At 43.0% G+C, this 19,996-nt stretch overlaps 1 protein-coding gene across 1 annotated transcript; it reads left to right on the top strand.

The window, feature by feature from the left end:
* Positions 1-9,291: 9,291 nt before the first annotated feature.
* Positions 9,292-10,262, top strand: LOC102390404 (vesicle transport through interaction with t-SNAREs homolog 1B). The gene has a single exon (XM_044936362.2). It carries the CDS (start codon positions 9,342-9,344, stop codon positions 10,038-10,040), a length of 699 nt encoding a protein of 232 aa, XP_044792297.1. The 5' UTR covers positions 9,292-9,341; the 3' UTR covers positions 10,041-10,262.
* Positions 10,263-19,996: the final 9,734 nt, after the last annotated feature.

The raw sequence follows: 19,996 nt of genomic DNA, 5'->3' as shown, positions 1-19,996 counted from the left end.
CTTGCCTTAAAGCAAAGTTTCTTGTTTTAAAAGTGACCTAGAAGTGAACTTGTGGTGACATTTAAAATTATACAAATTGAAAAAGGCAAATGGTACACTTCTGCCTGTATTGGAATTGTTTATCTTTCACTGTTTGCTTTAAGCAAGTGTGAGCAGGAGAAAAGAGCATTGGCTCTGAAGTCAGCGCTGGGTTGGAAGGACAGACACACCGTCACGCGTTCGGAGGTGTACCCTTGGGCAAGCCGCTCGGCCTCTCTGGGTCTCAGTTTCTTCTACTGTTGTTGTTTAGTTGCCAAGTTGTGTCCCACTCTTGTGACCCCATGGACTGTGGCCCTCCAGTCTCTGTCTATGGGATTTCCCAGGCAAGAATACTGAAGTGGGCTGCCATTTCATTCTCCAGGGGATCTTCCCAACCCAGGGATCGAACCTGTGTCTCCTGCATTGGCAGGCAGATTCTTTCCCACTGAGCCACCTGGGAAGCCCCTTTTCTCCCATTACATGGTGGGGGGGAGGGGGATAATAACTGACTGCACAGGATTGCTCTGAGCTTTAGCAAAATGGCCTACTCAGTGCCTGGCATACAGATACTCTGTTTTGGGAGGAACTATATGTTGGCCGTTTTCACAAAGAAGACCATTCATCCTATTTAGGGACAATCTAAACAGAGAATGGGGTTGTCCTACATCAAACACTGGGCAGTAGAGCCAAGCCTTTACAAGTATTTCCTGCTGCTTGCCAATTTTCTCTTGACCTGTTGGCTCCAATGATACAGCCCAGTAATGTTCTTGGGACCTGGTGAAGAATTCATTTTTCTTTTTCCAAGAAATCTTCCCATCTTATTCCCTTTCCTGCAGAGCCTTGTCCTTGAATGCAGCTAACCATTAACAATGTTAAATGTTTCTTGTACCTGTCCCTTTTCTTCTGGTTGGCATTGTTCCCAGTTAGGATTGAGTTAATTGACAACAGCAGAACAATTTAAATGCCCCCTTTAAAAGAATAAGGACTATTCTTTTTCTATTCTCTGGATATAACTTGCTTAAAATGGGGATAAGGGCAGGAGCTGGTAGAATGAATGGATTCCAGAAAGGTGGATACAGAGGTTGTTCAAACAAATTTCATCTATGGGAAGAACAATTTTGAAAAGCAGATTTTGCCATTTGAATTTTCTAGATACTTGCTTGGGATTCTTTATTGGTGCTGATTAATTTCTGGCCATTAATGTGACGATCTTACACAGCAGCTCTTCCTCTAATGTAACATCATTCTTGCCGTTTTAGCCGATATCCACTGCAGACCAGAAGTCCAGGCAGCAGGGCAGGTGGAAGGAAATCCTCCGTGGACTCAGCGCCATCTGCCTGCTCTTCTGCCACCAGGTGTCAGCAGAGGCCGCTGGGCCTCCGAGTTGCCAGGGCAGAGAGGGCTGAGCCCTTTGTCAAAGACTGTGCTTAGTGGATGGGCTTTCCAGGAGGTGCTAGAACCCACCTGCCAGTGCAGGAGATGGAAGAGGCGCGGGTGCGATCCCTGGATTGGAAAGATCCCCTGGAAGAGGGCATGACAACTCACTCCTATTCTTGCCTAGAGAATCCCATGGACAGAGGAGCCTGGCAGGCTACAGTCCATAGAGTCACAAAGAATCGGATGTGACTGAAGTGGCTTAGCAGCAGCAGCAGCAGAAGGTAGGTTTGTACACCTGTCAAGTCGGCCTTGCAGTACTTCAGCAGAAAGTCAAAGCCTTCAACCAGTAAATGATTTGTTGTACTCCTGTTCAAAATGGTCCTGTGGTTTCTACTGCCTAAAATTTTAATTTGTTTCAGAAATCTGTGCCTAATTATTACAAAACCAATGGCTACTTTTAGTCAGTTGCACCTCTGTAATCTTCCTTATTTCTACAATGAATACCAGTAAGGTGTTCATGCTTCAGAAAATGCTCCTACTTATTTGTTGAGGATTATTTTTTGAAGGTAAGGATCAAGAGGTGGTGAACAAGTCTTAATAGATCCTTTGTTAAAAGCTTCCAAGTATACTGCCTTATGTGCAACTTCCTTTGTTCGGCTGAAGTTAGATGCTTAAGCCAGTTCCTTCCCAAACCAGTGATGTTTGTGAAAACATTCTACTTGGTGGAAGGCCTTGGGAGCTCTCTTTTTTTGAGCTTTAAAGCAGTGCCCACAGCTCCGGGAGCAAAGAGAGACTCGCAGCTCAAGGACATAAAAATTACTTTGCACAAGGTGTGTCTTGCTTCCCTTTTAAAGGCTGAGTGTTCTCACACATGATTTGGCAATGCCTTTAACCCCTAACAGTTTACAAAAACCCCTGTGTTTGTTTCTGAATTATTTAAAACAATTTTTAAAACATCATTTTGAGTTAGTGAACAGAATTAAAAACCAATACGGCATGGTACAGAATTACCTCTGTGGGTTCCCTTCATGGTTTGGCTTCAGTCTGGCCATTAGAAGAGAACTTTTTGTGTAGACAGAGGGCTGAGCTTGTGCTGGGAGTGGGGCCTAGAGTAGATTTTAAAACTTTAAAAAAAAATTCCTTATTTTTCATTTTTGGCTGTGCTAAATATTTGTTGCTGCATGGGGAGTGAGGGCTTCTCTTCATTGCTGTGTGTGGGCTTCTTGTTGTGGTGTCTTCTCTCATTGCAGAGCACAGGCTCAAGGCACACAAGCTTCAGTGGTTGCAGCATGACACGAGGGCTCAGTAGTTGAGCAGCATTTGAGTCTTCCCGGACCAGGGATTGAACTGGTGTCCCCTGCTTTGCAAGGTGGATTCTTAACTGCTGGACCACCAGGGAAACCCCTGACAGTAGATTTGAAGTAGCAGTGTCTTTTTGTAGCTTTGGGGACTCTATTGGTGTCTAATTTCAGCTCCCAGTGCTGTCTATGTCACTCAGCTCTTTAATGCATGTACCACAGCTGGTGGATGCTTCCAGACTAAGACATTGATGAGAGGCTTGGCAAAGTGTAAGATGAAACACAGTGACTGAAAAGGAAGAGGAGAATTCTAAGAAGCCTCGGAATGAGTCCAACCCCCCTACCTCTCCATTTTCCAAATTCTTACAGCCCTGGGATGAAAGGGGCTTCTCTGATCTAGTGAGCATTCTGTGGTCTTAGGTCTCCTATATTTCATGGAAATGTGTTGGAGCCTACCTGTTGTGCAAAGGCCTGGTGACTGCCCTTCCTCAAGGTCTCCAGCACAAGGGGACAGAGTACTATAGAGACAGGAATTTGTGTGTGGTCCTCTGTATTCTCCCCTCTTCTTATTCTAAGATAGTTGGGCTCTTTGGTGTCCTAGCCCAGGGGTGCTTGAAGGGTTGAAAGCAGAAGCAACTTGAAGATAAATTCTGTAAGTCTTTCTTGAAAGCCTTAGCTGGTCAGGCACATTTTGGAAGGCAGGGTGGGGGAGACTGGGAAGCTGGGGTGATTCTCCAAGACAGGAGGGGAATGGAGGCCTGTGAGTTCTACCATAAGCAGCTGTCTGCATTCTTGGGGCATGGCGGGTGGGTCTGACCTTGGAGACAAAGAGGTAGTTGTACACAGGGGAGCACTCCAACTCCACTCAAGACCCCAGGCTTCTCTATTCCTCATGAGAGCAGCCAGGTTGTTAGCCTCTCGGAACCACGTGGATTGAGATAACAGGCATCTCTGGGGAAGCTAGTATGAACCAAAGGCTAAGAGCCCCAGAAATATTTTGCCCCAGGACCTTTGTGTAACCCTCAGGTAGGGGATAAGGAAGATAAGTAATGTCTGAGGTTGAATTTCAAGCCAGATAGGGACTTGAAATCAGACTTCAGGAAATAAAAAAATATGAAATTTCTTTTACACATTCTTTCATAACTGCAAATTCATACACGCTATACCATGAACTCCTTATTGACAAATTCAGACTTAAATTGAAGAAAGTAGGGAAAACCGCTAGACCACTCAGGTAAGACCTAAATCAAATCCCTTAGGATTATACAGTGGAAGTGACAAATAGATTCAAGGGACTAGATCCTGATAGAGTGCCTGAAGAACTATGGACTGAGGTTTGTGACATTGTACAGAAGGTGGTGATCAAGATCATCCCCAAGGAAAAGAAATGAAAAAAGGCAAAATGGTTGTCTGAGGAGGACTTACAAATAGCTGTGAAAAGAAGAGAAGTGAAAGGCAAAGGAGAAAAGGAAAGATAAACACATTTGAATGCAGAGTTCCAAAGAATAGCAAGGAGAGATAAGAAAGCCTTCCTCAGTGATCAATGCAAAGAAATAGAGGAAAACAATAGAATGGAAAGACTAGAGATCTCTTCAAGTAAATTACAGATTTCAAGGGAACATTTCATGCAAAGATGGGCAAGATAAAGGACAGAAATTGTATGGACCTAACAGAAGCAGAAGATATTAAGAAGAGGTGGCAAGAATACACAGAAGAACTGTACAAAAAAGATCTTCACGACCCAGATGATCACAATAGTGATGACTCTGATGGTGATTACTCTAGGTGACCACTCACCTAGAGCCAGACAATCTGGAATGTGGAGTAAAATGGCCCTTAGGAAGCATCACTACAAACAAAGCTAGCGGAGGTGGATGGAGTTCCATTTGAGCTATTTCAAATCCTAAAAGATGATGCTGTGAAAGTGCTGCACTCAATATATGAGCAAATTTGGAAAACTCAGCAGTGGCCAAAGGACTGGAAAAGGTCAGTTTTCATTCCAGTCCCTAAGAGACGCAATGCCAAAGAATGTTCAACTTCAGTTCGGTTCACTTAAGTTGCTCAGTTGTGTCCAACTCTTTGCGACCCCATGAACTGCAGCATGCCAGCCTCCCTGTCCATCACAAACTCCTGGAGCATACCCAAACTCATGTCCATTGAGTCGGTGATGCCATCCAACCATCTCATCCTCCATTGTCCCCTTCTCCTCCTGCCCTCAATCTTTCCCATCATCAGGGTCTTTTCAAATGAGTCAGATAGCATCAGGTAGCCAAAGTAATGGAGTTTCAGCATCAACATCAGTCCTTCCAATGAACACCTAGGACTGATCTCCTTTAGGATGGACTGGTTGGATCTCCTTGCAGTCCAAGGGACTCTCAAGAGTCTTCTCCAACACCACAGTGGAAAAGCATCAATTCTTCAGCACTCAGCTTTCCTTATAGTCCAACTGTCACATCCATAGCCTTGACTAGACGGACCTTTGTTGGCAAAGTAATGTCTCTGCTTTTGAATATGCTATCTAGGTTGGTCATAACTTTCCTTCCAAGGAGTAAGCGTCTTTTAATTTCATGGCTGCAATCACCATCTGCATTGATTTTGGAGCCCCCCAAAATAATGCAAGCCACTGTTTCCACTGTTTCCCCATCTATTTCCCATGAAGTGATGAGACCGGATGCCATGATCTTCATTTTCTGAATGTTGAGCTTTAAGCCAACTTTTTCACTCTCCTCTTTCACTTTCATCAAGAGGCTCTTTAGTTCTTCACTTTCTGCCATAAGGGTGGTGTCATCTGCATATCTGAGGTTATTGATATTTCTCCAGGCAATCTTGATTCCAGCTTGTGCTTCATCCAGTCCAGCATTTCTCATGATGTACTCTGCATATAAGTTAAATAAGCAGGGTGACAATATACAACCTTGAGGTACTCCTTTTCCTATTTGGAACCAGTCTGTTGTTCCATATCCAGTTCTAACTGTTGCTTCTTGACCTGCATACAGGTTTCTCAAGAGGCAGGTCAGGTGGTCTGGTATTCCCAGCTCTTTCAGAATTTTCCACAGTTTATTGTGATCCACACAGTCAAAGGCTTTGGCATAGTCAACAAAGCAGAAATAGATGTTTTTCTGGAACTCTCTTGCTTTTTCCATGATCCAGCAGATGTTGGTAATTTGATCTCCAGTTCCTCTGCCTTTTCTAAATCCAGCTTGAACATCAGGAAGTTCACGGTTCACATATTGCAGAAGCCTGGCTTGGAGAATTTTGAGCATTACTTTACTAGCGTGTGAGATGAGTGTAATTGTGTGGTAGTTTGAGCATTCTTTGGCATTGCCTTTCTTTGGGATTGAAATGAAAACTGATCTTTTCCAGTCCTGTGGCCACTGCTGAGTTTTCCAAATTTGCTGGTATATTGAGTGCAGCACTTTCACAGCATCATCTTTCAGGATTTGAAATAGCTCAACTGGAATTCCATCACCTCCACTAGCTTTGTTCATGGTGATGCTTCCTAAAGTCCACTTGACTTCACATTCCAGGATGTCTGGCTCTAGGTGAGTGATCATACCATTGTGATTATCTGGGTCATAAAGATCTTTTTTGTACAGTTCTTCTGTATATTCTTGCCACCTCTTCTCAATATCGTCTGCTTCTGTTAGGTCCATACCATTTCTGTCCTTTATTGAGCCCATCTTTGCATGAAATGTACCCTTCATATCTCTAATTTTCTTGAAGACGTCTCTAGTCTTTCCCATTCTATTGTTTTCCTCTATTTCTCTGCATTGATCGCTGAGGAAGGCTTTCTTATCTCTCCTTGCTATTCTTTGGAACTCTGCATTCAAATGTGTATATCTTTCCTTTTCTCCTTTGCCTTTCATTTCTCTTCTTTTCACAGCTATTTGTAAGGCCTCCTCAGACAGCCATTTTGCTTTTTTTGCATTTCTTTTTCTTGGGAATGGTCTTGATCCCTGTCTCCTGTACAATGTCACAAACCTCCATCCATAGTTCATCAGGCACTCTATCAGATCTAGTCCCTTAAATCTATTTCTGACTTCCACTGTATAATCATAAGGAATTTGATTTAGGTCATACTGGAATGGTTTAGTGGTTTTCCCCACTTTCTTCAATTTCAGTCTGAATTCAGCAATAAGGAGTTCATGATCTGAGCCACAGTCCCTCCCGGTCTTGTTTTTGCTGACTGTATAGAGCTTCTCCTCTTTGGCTGCAAAGAATATAATCCATCTGATTTTGGTGTGGGTCATCTGGTGAAGTCCATGTGTAGAGTCTTCTCTTGTGTTGTTGGAAGAGGGTGTTTGCTATGACCAGTGCGTTCTCTTGACAGAACTCTGTTAACCTTAGCCCTGCTTCATTCTGTACCCCAAGGCCAAATTTGCCTGTTACTCCAGATGTTTCTTGACTTCCTACTTTTACATTCCAGTCCCATATAATGAAAAGGACATCTTTTTTTGGGTGTTAGTTCTAAAAGGTATTGTAGGTCTTCATAGAACCATTCAACTTCAGCTTCTTCAGCATTACTGGGCAGGGCATAGATTGGATTACCGTGATATTGAGTGGTTTGCCTTGGAAATGAACAGAGATCATTCTGTCGTTTTTAATATTACATCCAAGTACTGCATTTTGGACTATTTTGTTGACTATGATGGCTACTCCATTTCTTCTAAGGGATTCCTGCCCACAGTAGTAGATATAATGGTCATCTGAGTTAAATCCCCCCATTCCAGTCCATTTTAGTTCGCTGATTCCTGGAATGTCGACCTTCGCTCTTGCCATCTTCTGTTTGACCACTTCCAATTTGCCTTGATTCATGGACCTAACATTCCAGGTTCCTATGCAGTACTGCTCTTTACAACATAAGACCTTGCTTCTATCACTAGTCACACCCACAACTGGGTGTTGTTTTTGCTTTGGCTCCATCTATTCATTCTTTATGACGTTATTTCTCCACTGATCTCCAGTAGCATGTTGGGCACCTACCGACTTGGGGAGTTCATCTTTCAGTGTCCTATCTTTTTGCCTTTTCATACTGTTCATGGGGTTCTCAAGGCAAGAATACTAAAGTGGTTTGCCATTCCCTTCTCCAGTGGACCACATTCTGTCAGACCTCTCCACCATGACCTGTCCATCTTGGGTGGCCCCACACGGCTTGGCCTAGTTTCATTGAGTTAAACAAGGCTGTGGTCCATGTGATCAGATTGGCTAGTTTTCTGTGATCATGGTTTCAGTTTGTCTGCCCTCTGATGCCCTCTCTCAGCGCCTGCCATCTTACTTGGGTTTCCCTTACCTTGGACGTGGGGTGTCTCCTCACAGCCACCACTCTTGACCTTGGACCTGGGGTATCTCCTCTCTGCCGCTTGCCTCCCCTGCACCGCATAGCCCCTGCTCACCACCCTGACTACCACACAATTGCACTCATTTCACACGCTGGCAAAGTAATGCTCAAAATTCTCCAAGCCAGGCTTCAACAATATGTGAACCGTGAACTTCCAGATGTTCAAGCTGGATTTAGAAAAGGCAGAGGAACCAGAGATCAAATTGCCAACATCCGTTGGATCCTTGATAAAGCAAAGAGTTCCAGAAAAACATCTCCTTCTGCTTTATTGACTATGCCAAAGCCTTTGATTGTGTGGATCACAACAAACTGTGGAAAATTCTTGAAGAGTTGGAAATACCAGACCACCTGACCTGCCTCCTGAGAAATCTGTATGCAGGTCAAGAAGCAACAGTTAGAACTGGACATGGAGCAACAGACTGGTTCCAAATCAGGAAAGGAGTTCGTCAAGACTGTATATTGTCACCCTGCTTATTTAACTTATATGCAGAGTACATCATGAGAAATGCTGGACTGGATGAAGCATAAGCTGGAATCAAGATTTCCAGGAAAAATATCAATAACGTCAGATATGCAGATGGTACCACACTTATGTCAGAAAGTGAAGAACTAAAGAGCGTCTTGATGAAAGTGAAAGAGGAGAGTGAAAAAGTTGGCTTAAAGCTCAACATTCAGAAAACTAAAAGATCATGGCATCTGGTCCCATCACTTTATGACAAATAGATGGGTAAACAATGGAAACAGTGACAGACTTTTTTGGGGGGCTCCAAAAATAGTGCAGATGGTGACTGCAGCCATGAAATTAAAAGGTGCTTGCTCGTTGGAAGAAAAGTGATGACCAACCTAGACAGCATATTAAAAAGCAGAGACATTACTTTGCAAACAAAGGTCCGTCTAGTCAAAGCTATGGTTTTCCAGTAGTCCGGTATGGATGTGAGAGTTGGACTATAAAGAAAGCTAAGCGATGAAGAATTGATGCTTTTGCACTGTGGTGTTGGAGAAGACTCTTGAGAGTCCCTTGGACAGCAAGGAGAGTCAACCAGTCCATCCTAAAGGAAATGAGTCCTGAATATTCACTGGAAGGACTGATGCTGAAGCTGAAGCTCCAATACTTTGGCCACGTGATGCAAAGAACTGACTCATTTGAAAAGACTCTGGGAGGACCCCGCCGCGGCCCCGGAAGCGCCTCGTCTTGGGCGACTGTGGTGGCGGTGGCCTTGATGCCTGCGGGGCTAGGCGGCTGACGGCGGAATAGGAGCGGGCCCTGGGCCCACAATCTAGGCGCCCGCTGCTCGAGAGCGGCCTGCGCCATGGCCACCTCCGCCGCCTCCTCGGAGCATTTCGAGAAACTGCACGAGATCTTCTGCGGCCTCCATGAAGACCTACGAGGGGTGCCGGAGCGGCTCCTGGGGATGGCAGGGACAGAAGAGAAGAAGAAGTTGATCAGAGATTTCGATGAAAAGCAACAGGAAGCAAATGAAACGCTGGCAGAGATGGAAGAGGAACTGCGTTATGCACCCCTGTCTTTTCGTAACCCTATGATGTCTAAGCTGCGAACCTACCGGAAGGACCTTGCCAAACTCCATCGGGAAGTGAGAAGTACACCTTTGACAGCCACTCCTGGGGCCCGAGGAGACATGAAATATGGCACATACGCTGGGGAGAACGAGCATATGAATCGGCTACAGTCTCAAAGGGCATTGCTTCTGCAAGGCACTGACAGCCTGAATCGGGCCACCCAGAGTATTGAGCGTTCTCATCGTATTGCTGCAGAGACTGACCAGATTGGCTCAGAAATCATAGAAGAGCTGGGGGAGCAACGTGACCAGTTGGAACGTACCAAGAGTAGACTGGTAAATACAAGTGAAAACTTGAGCAAAAGTCGGAAGATTCTCCGCTCAATGTCCAGAAAAGTGACAACCAACAAGCTGCTGCTTTCCATCGTCATCTTACTGGAGCTAGCCATTCTGGGAGGCCTGGTTTATTACAAATTCTTTCGCAGGCATTAAACCTCCTATAGGGAAGGGTTTGTGGACCAGAACTGTGACTCTGTGAATGAATGGCGTTAGAGGTGTGGAAAAAAACTTATTGCTGCTGTGAACTAGCAGTTCAAGAAGGCACTGTGTAGCCAGACTGTGGGTGGAGGGAGGAAGACAGAAGACCACTGAAATGTGAAGGAACAGCAATAAGACCAGTATGATATACCAAGGTAATAAATGTCGTTTATTTGACTTAAGTTTAAAAAAAAAAAAATGAAAAGACTCTGATGTTAGGAAAGAGTGAAGGTAGGAGGAGAAGGGGACGACAGAGGATGAGATGGTTGGATGGCAGCACTGACTCAATGGACATGAGCTTGAGTGAGCTCTGGATGTTGGTGATGGACAGGGAGGCCTGCATGCTGCAGTCCATGGGGTCACAAAGAATCGGACACAACTCAGCGACCGAACTGAACTGAACTGAACACAGTATACCAGATTCATATAATCTAATGTTTAAGGAGGAGCAATGTAACCTCTTGGTTACCAACCAAAATGATAGTTTAATAAAAATAGAGAACAGAATTAAATTCTCCTGCCAAATTATCAAAAGAAACACCTATTTTGGGGGGGAGAATTAAAAAATATATGTTTATTCTTACCAAGTTAAAAAAAATAATGTCCTACAGTAGTAATGCCTTATACTAGCTTCCATCTCCTCTCTCTGGTCTCAAGTCCCCAAAGCAACTACTTTAAACTCGTGATTAGTTCCTTCTGCTATTTTTCTCCATGTTTCATCTTATCTGCTCCTGTTCCTTTCCTTGATCTGCCCATTTGGGGAACAATCTATTGACTTTCTACTGTAGAAGGGAATTGACTCACCTATTCTAAATAGATGAGGATTTAACTCTCTTATGCTCCTTTCACATTTCTTTTCTTTATTTTCATGATTGTATACCATGATTATGCCTTTTCTTGGGAATTTGTAAATGCTTTCCCCCTTCACATGTATAGCGTTTCCCCATCAGAGTGGTCTAAGGCTTTTGTTAGTTTTTTCCCAACTGCTGAAGCATATCAGATAACCTCTTCTCCTTGGCTTGCTGAATCTTAAGACCTCTGTCCTGCTGTGACCAGATGGGCTGTTCCTTGGGTCTGCTGTAAAAATATTACAGGGGGCTATCATCTGGGGCTCCCTTCCTTGTTTTCCTGTCTTCTTGGTTCCTGAATGATTTATTGTTTTTTGTCTCACTTCTTGCACTGTATCACAGCTTCTATTAGGTTGGTGCAAAAGTAGCTGCAGTTTTGCATTGTTGATCTTTGCATTTTGATATTGGAATACATTCTTAAATAAATGTGATTATGTTATACATCATTTCAGTGCTCATTTTTTGCTTTATGTTTTTTGCTAATGACTTATTACTTGCTATTTATGTTTATTTTAGACTATGGAAATGATGTTAGATAAAAAGCAAATTTGAGCAGTTTTCTTATTTGAGTTCAAAATGGGTCATAAAGCATCAGAGACAACTTGCAACATCAACAACACATGTGGCCCAGGAACTGCTAACAAACATATAGTGCAGGGGTGGTTCAAGAAGTTTTGCAAAGGAGATGAGAGCCTTGAAGATGAGGAGTGTAGTGGCTGACCATTGGAAGTTGACAGTGACCAACTGAGAGGATCATCGAAGCTGATCCTCTTGCAACTACATGAAAAGTTGCCCAAGAACTTAATGTTGACCATTCTACAGTCATTTGGCATTTGAAGCAAATAGGAAAACTGAAGAGGCTTGATAAGTGGGTGCCTCATGAGGTGACTGCAATTTAAAAAAATTGTCATTTTGAAGTGTTGTCTTCTCTTGTTCTACACAACAACAACGAACCATTTATTGATTGGATTGTGACATATATGACAACCAGCGATGGTCAAATTTGTACCAAAAAAATGGGTCATGGTCACTGGTGGTCTGCTGCTAGTCTGATCCACTACAGCATTCTGAATCCCGGCAAAACCATTACATCTGAGAAGAAAGCTCAGAAAATCAATGAGATGCACTGAAAACTGCAATGCCTGCAGCCAACATTAGTCAACAGAAAGGGCCCAATTCTCCACGACAGCACCTGCCCACACAGCACACAACTGACACTCCAAAAGTTGAACAAATTGGGCTACAAAGTTTTGTCTCATCTGCCATATTCACCTAACTTCTCATCAACTGAGTACCACTTCTTCAAGCGTGTTGACAATTTTTGCAGGGAAAATGCTTCCAAAACCAGCAGAACATGGAAAACGCCTTCCAAGAGTTCGTTGAATCTTGAAGCGTGGACTCTTATGCTACAGGAATAAACAAACTTATTTCTTGTTGGCAAAATGTGTTGATAGTAAAGATTCCTATTTTGATTAATAAGCATGTGTTTAAGCCTAGTTGTAATCATTTAAAATTCAGGATCTGAAACCTCAATTACTTTTGCACCAACCCATTTTGCTTCCCCCAAATGGGCTTGCCTGGTAGCTCAGCTGGTAGCTCAGCTGGTAAAAACCTGCAATGCAGGAGACCCCAGTTTGATTCCTGGGTCAGGAAGATCCACTGGAGAAGGGATAGGCTACCCATTCCAGTCTTCTTGGGCTTCCCTGGTGGCTCAGCTGGCAAAGAATCTGCCTACAATGCAGGAGACCTGGGCTGGATCCCTGGGTTGGGAAGATCCGCTGGAGAAGGGTATGGTTACCCACTCCAGTATTCTGACCTGGAGAATTCCATGGACTGTATAGTCCATGGGGTTGCAGAGAGTCGGACATGGCTGAATAACTTTCACTTTCACTTTCTTTCAAAAATGGGCACATAGAAGGTCTGTGTTCTGAAATGTTTGAAAATGGCTGGTTTTTTTTTTTTCTTCAGACACTGGTAGGTATTAAAGTCTAGACTGAAACACTGATGCTTAGAATTCTGAAGGTGCCATCTGCTTTTAGCTTATAGGAAGCTGTTGAGAGGACTAGTGCCTTATTTTTTGTTGTTCAGTGGCTCAGTCATGTACGACTCTTTGTGACCCCATGGACTGCAGCATGCCAGGCTTCCCTGTCCTTCACCATCTCCCAGAGCTTGCTCTAACTCATGTCCTTTGAATCGGTAATGCTATCCAACCATCTTGTTCTCTGTTGTTCCCTTCTCCTACCTTCAATCTTTCCCAGCATCAGGGTCTTTTCTAATGAGTCAGCTCTTCGCCTCAAGTGGCCAAAGTATTGGAGCTTCAGCTTCAGCATCAGTCCTTCCAATGAATATTCAGGGTTGATTTCCTTTAGGATTAACTGGTTTGATCTTCCTGTTGTCCAAGGGACTCTCAAGAGTCTTCTTCAACACCACAGTGCAAAAGCATCAATTCTTCAGTGCTCAGCCTTCTTTATGGTCCAGCTCTCACATCCATACATGACTACTGGAAAAGCCATAGCTTTGACTATATAGACCTTTGTTTGCAAAGTAATGTCTCTGCTTTTTAATATGCTGTCTAGGTTTGTCATAGCTTTTCTTCCAGGGAGCAGGTGTCTTTGAATTTCATGACTGTCATCACCATCTGCAGTGATTTTGGAGCCCAAGAAAATAAAGTCTGTCACTGTTTTCATTGTTTCTCCATCTATTTGCCATGAAGTGATGGGACCCGATGCCATGATCTTCATTTTTTGAATGTTGAGGTTTTTTTTTTTTTTTTTTTTAATTATTATTGACATTGCTTTATTTTCATTGACTTTTTAAAAAAAATTATTTATTTTTAAATTGAAGGATAACTTCCTTACAGAATTTTGTTGTTTTCTGTCAAACCTCAACATGAATCAGCTATAGGTATATCTATATCTATATCTATATCTACCCCTCCCTTTTGAAATTTCCTCCCATCTCCTTCCCCATCCTACCCCCCTAGGTTGATACAGAGCCCCTGTTTGAGTTTCCTGAGTCATACAGCAAATTCTCGTTGGCTGTAATGCAAATTTCTGTGTTACGCTTTCCATACTTCTCACCCTCTCCTCCCTCTCCCCGTGTCCATAAGTCTATTCTCTATGTCTGCTTCTCCATTGCTGCCCTGTAAATAGATTCTTCAGTACCATTTTTCTACATTCTGTATATATGCGTTAGAATATGATATTTGAATACAAATGTTGAGTTTTAAGCCAGCTTTTTCACTCTCCTCTTTCACCTTCATCAAGAGGCTCTTTAGTTCCTCTTCCCTTTCTGCCATAAGGGTGGTGTCATCTGCATATCTGAGATTATTGATATTTCTCCCAGCAATCTTAATTCCAGCTTGTGATCTAAAGATGTTGCTTGTAGTTTTATTGAAATGTCTTATTCTGTTCCTTACATTGTTTCTGTTTCCTCTGGGTTCTTTTTCTCAGTTTCTTGTGTGGTAGAGGTATTTATCACAATGTCTGTCCTTTTACATTAAGCTTGAAGTTTGAAGCTTATATGCTTGAAGTTACAAACAACTTCTTCAAAGTGCTCTGTGGATGGGTGGGACCTTCTGAATGGTGCTCCAGGGCCCAGGGTCTGGAGGATAAATCTCGTCTCCTGTCTGGGAATGGCCTGAGGTTCTGAGGATGCAGAAAGGTGAATTAAGCCAGCTTCTTATCACTTTTTGAGGGCACTTTACTAGGAGCATCTTAACTCTGGCAGTTCCTACTCCTCTATAAACTTTCCATCTTCAAAAATGGGATGAACTATCTTAATCTCTTTGTCTTTATGGGCTTATACCTATCCTGTCACTTTATCCTCATTTTAGTGAAGTTTTCAGAGGAGATGATATAATGAATATGTTCAGTCTATCATGTTTAACTGGAAGTCTGCATGCATGCTTCTTTCCCTGTTTCCTTTTTAAAAATTGAAGTATAATTTACATACAGTAAAATGCAAAGACCTTAAGTGGACAGTTCCATGAGTTGTGACAAATGTACAACTTACATCCCTATCTGTATCTTTACAGACTGTGCCCATGCCCCCAGATATTTCCTTCATGCCCCTTTTCAGGTCCCTCCCCTCTTTTCCACCATTAAAAGCCACTGTTGTGATTTCTGTCAATGAATTTGGGATCCTAATTTTTGAATATTTGATGGAAGTATTTATATGGTACAAATCATCCTCCCAGCTTACCTAACTGAAGAACAGCTCTATTATTATAAGAAATTGAATTTTAAGTGAGAGCAATTCTGTTTTATTAAAAAAAAAACACACACCAAATTTTGTCCAATCTAATGTCCTTCTTCAGGAGTGAAGAGAGGTTTATTGTTACCTCGAAAAGCTTTTAAGGAAATCAGTTTCCTCCATAACCACCAGAATGTCATATCACATGTTTAGTTAAAAACTCAAGTAGTCCAAAATGATCCTTAATATCTTTGAACAGACATCATGTCCTCTTTCCATGTCTTCAAGGTCACACTCCCCAGGTTCTTCTGAACAAAAACTGAGATCCCCCTTGTTTTTAGACGGATATGTGATTAGCCGTCCTTTCAAATACCTTCTGATGTCTGTGTACTTGTGGGCACAAGGCTCTCCTGGCAGGGGTGGCGGGGAGGGTGGATCTTGACTGGCACTGTGTATATAGGGGGATCTCTGATACTGACATGATAAGGACTGGGGTGTGCTAATTGCCTGGCTTCTGCCTGGTGGTTGCTTCCTTCATATAGACCTTCCACGAATGACAAAAGTCATATTTTTAAAATGCTAAGTCGGAGTGTTTTTTCCACAACAAGAGTTAGCAACCTCTGCAGGACAAGCTAGGCCATCAGAAGAGAGACCCAGCCAGGTTCAAGAGCAGCTAGCATTTACTGAGTGCAGCTTCTAGTATTAATAGATTTATGCACTTGGTTACCCTGCTAGTAAGTGATGGAGCTAGGATTTAGAGTCTGCTCAGGACCAGCTGTCACACTGTCTTTGTATGGAAGGCAGGAGGGACTCTAAGGTTAAGAGGGAGGATCCTTAGAATCACCAGCTGCACTGCAGAATATTTGCTAATTGTAACTGGAGCAAATGATATCCTTCTTTGCCTTTCACTGCTTTCTGATACCTCCTCAAGATGAGACAGCTCAAAATTTTTGGAATTGACATCTTACAAGACTGCCTTCCCTTTCTCTTTCCACTTCCTTTGCCTTCCTTTGGGCCTTCATTATTTTTCATCTTGATCATTGAGACACCATTCTGTCTGCAGGAGACTGTCCTGCAGACTCTCATCCAGTGTGTCCATCTGTCATGCGTATTACCTGAATAATCACTTAAAAATGTAAGTCAGAAAGAGAAAAACAAATATCATATATTAATGCCTATATATGGAATGTAGAAAAATGATACTGATGAGCCTATTTTCAGGGCAGAAATAGAGATGCAGATATAAAGAACAGACTTGTAGATATGGTGGGGGTAAGGAGAGGGAAGGAGGAATTGAGAGAGTAGCACTGTCATATATACACTGCTGCTAAGTCGCATCAGTCGTGTTTGATTCTGTGCGACCCCATAGATGGCAGCCCACCAGGCTCCCCCATCCCTGGGATTCTCCAGGCAAGAACACTGGAGTGGGTTGCAATTTCCTTCTCCAATGCATGAAAGTGAAAAGTGAAAGTGAAGTCTCTCAGTCGTGTCCGACTCTTCGCGACCCCGTGGACTGCAGCCTACCAGGCTCCTCCATCCATGGGATTGTCCAGGCAAGAGTACTGGAGTGGGGTGCCATCGCCTTCTCCGATATATACACTACCATGTGTAAAATAGCTAGTGGGAAGCTGCTGTATAGCACAGGGAGCCCCGCCCCATGCTCTGTGATGACCTAGCGAGGCGGAGTGGGGGTGGGTGTGGGAGGGATGCTCAAGGGGGAGGAGATTTGCTGTTTAGTAGCTAAGTCCTGTCCAACTCTTTGCAACCCCATGGACTATAGCCCTCCAGCCTCCTCTGTCTATGGGATTTCCCAGGCAAGAATACTGGAATGGGTTGCCATGCCCTCCTCCAGGGGATCTTCCTGACTCAGGGATTGAACTCTTGTCTCCTACATCTCCTGCACTGCAGGCAGATTCTTTACTGCTGAGCCACCAGGGAAGCCCCTGAGGGAGGGGATATATGTATACATATAGCTAATTTGTCAGTAGAAACTAACACAACATGGTAAAGCAATTGTCTTCCAATTAAAAGTAATTTAAAAAATTCAAGTCTGACTATGTTCCTGTCTGCTTAAAACCAGCTGATGATGGGTTCCTGTTTCCTTCAGCATGAAGTACACATTCTAGTGTGGTGCTGGGGAGTTTTTGGTTTAATCTCGAGGCATATCTCCAACCTTTACTCTTGCTATGTGAAATGGCATGCCCCTCCTCTCGGCTACAGCCCTCCTTCGTCCCCAGCGTCTGTTTCTCTGCACATGCCATGCTGCCATGGCTTCTCTGGAATGCTCCACCCCTCCTCCACCAGACAAGCATTCACCTTGGGAGACACTGCCAAGGCCAAGGATCACCTCATCTCTGAGATCTTTTCTGACCCACCCCTCCCACCACCTCATGGCCAGTAGCCTAGATTGTGCTCTTCTTTGGGTCCTCACCAGGTCCTGGCCAGTTTTTATAGAGCTTATAACAACACACCATGGTCTTGCTTTTTTATATGTTCATCTTCCTAACAAGACAGGGCTCTCCCCAAGTTTGAGGATTGAGTCTAATTCACTGTTGGGGTTCCCTTGCCTGGCACATATCAGGACTTAATAAAGCTATAGTTCTATTTATTTATATATGAATGGATGGATTTGCTTTCCCTATTGCATCATATACTTTTCTAAAAGTTACTTGGCTTTCTGGAACTTATATTAAGAAATTTAGATACCAGCAATAATATCTGGTTAGCTCAGCCAGTGCCAAAATTGCCTGTTGAGATTATCTGTGCCTCTCAGCTAGGACCACAATTTCTGCTGTTTTTCTATGTGCTCCCCATGGACACAGTGTTGGACATGCATTACCTGTTTACATGTATCTGTTGATTTGAGTTGGGGAGGTGTTGGGGGTGGGAGACAAAAGAGAAAAAATAGGGTCCCTACTGTTGAGGACCTGACGCATAAAAGGGGAGACGGGACACATCCTGTAGGGGGAAAGCCAATTACTAATGACGTCCCTGGTGCTCCAGTGGTTTAGAATCCACCCGCCATTGCAGGGGACATGGGTTCAGTTCGTGGTCCTGGAAGATTCCACCTGCTTCGGGGCAGTTAGGCCCGTGCACCGTAGCTACTGAGTCTGCACTCTAGAGCCTAAGTTATACAATGAGAAGCCGCCGCCACGAGAAGGACATGCACCACAACTGGAGAATAGTCCCTACTTGCCGCAACTAGAGGAAGCCCGTGTCCAGTGAGGAAGACCCAGCACAGCCAAAAAAACTGTTCTAAATCCCTTATATAGGACAGTCCTTCGAAAAATAAACAAATAAATAAAAACATATTCTCTTGAAAAATAATGACCAAGACTTTCCTCCCAAGTTCCCAAAGGTGCCTGCACGTATCCCCAAAGAAGCCATTCTGAGTTGCATGACCCTGATGAAGGTCTTCCTTCACCATATGATTTGTTGCAGTAAAAATAAGGAAGGAATTTTTAAGCAGTTAAGGTCACTTTGTACCGAGACTATGGCACTCTATCATGTAAAATAAAATGTCAGTTGATAGTTATTGTGTCATTCTTTTCAAATGATTTTATGCACAGTACATGGTTTTATTATAGATGAATTGGATTTGACTGTTGGTTTTTAAGAATTTACTAAGAATATGCAAACAAATGTGTGTATCTTATTTAAAGAATCCTAATAAGGAAATTGCAACAGTACTAATGTTGAGTGAGAGCTGTGTTGGGTGTTTTGGATATGAATGCCCTTGTCTGATCTTCTCTACAATCCTGGGACAATGATTTAAAATCGCCTATTCACAGAAGGAAAAACCAAAGCTAATTAACTGGCTGGAGATCTCTACAGCCACTATCATGTACCATCTATAAATAGTTAAATCTAAATTCATTCATGTGAAAAATTCTGGGTTAAATCTTTTAGAAAATTGACAACTATAAGACTCTGTTGGCTATATTCATGTGTATTTATTTATTTATATTTTTATCCATGTATACTTTTTTAAAATTTAATTAAAATTTTTAAAAATAATTTTTATAGGTTACTTTCCATTTACAGTTATTACAAAGTGTCGGCTATATTCCCTGTGTTGTAAAGTACATTCTTTCCATGCATATGTTTTTAAGTTTCAAACATGAAAACTATTTTAGCCACTAGGCTGCAAAAGTAAATGCATAGTATACAAAACGAATGTGGGCTGCTGTATATCAGTATTTCCATATAAATATATTTTCTCAGGTAAAAGCCTGAGGAAACCTGGAGCAGTATTTTGGGGTGGAGATAATTTGACAGTATATAACTAAATCAACAGTACACAAATCCAGTGACCCACTGAGGCCTCTTTGGGGATTCTATATGATACAGTAACATGATAGTTAAGAGCAGAGGCCCTGGGGTCCACATGACTCTGGGAAATTTACTTTGAGCCCCATATTCCTCATCTGTAGCATTAGGCTAATGGTGCCTACCAAGTGAGGTGTCATTAGGATTAAATGTCAGATGTCTGTCTGGTGCTTGTTCGTGGTGTGGCATAGCAAGGGGTTGTTGTTATTCAGTTGCTCAGTCATGTACCACTCTTGTGACCCCATGGGCTGCAGCATGCCAGGCTTCCCTGTCCTTTACTATCTCCGAGAGCTTGCTCAAACTCATGTCCATTGATTCAGTGATGCCATCCACCCATTTCATCCTCTGTTGTCCCCTTCTCCTCCTGCCCTCAGTCTTTCCCAGTGTCAATTACACTGGCACTTATCACGAGCATTGCCGGTGACTGAACAACAAAGGCATTTGCCATCTGCCTCTACAGAGACTGAACCCCATGCTGCTATAGCTGTTGACCTTCAACAACCCCTGAGAGAGTTCAGAGTGGAGTGAGGCTCTCTGTGC

Source organism: Bubalus bubalis, chromosome 2, assembly GCF_019923935.1.
Source record: "Bubalus bubalis isolate 160015118507 breed Murrah chromosome 2, NDDB_SH_1, whole genome shotgun sequence".
In the NCBI taxonomy this organism is placed as follows: Eukaryota; Metazoa; Chordata; class Mammalia; order Artiodactyla; family Bovidae; genus Bubalus; species Bubalus bubalis.
Note: the sequence above shows the minus strand (reverse complement) of the source record. Positions and strands in the feature narration are given on the sequence as shown.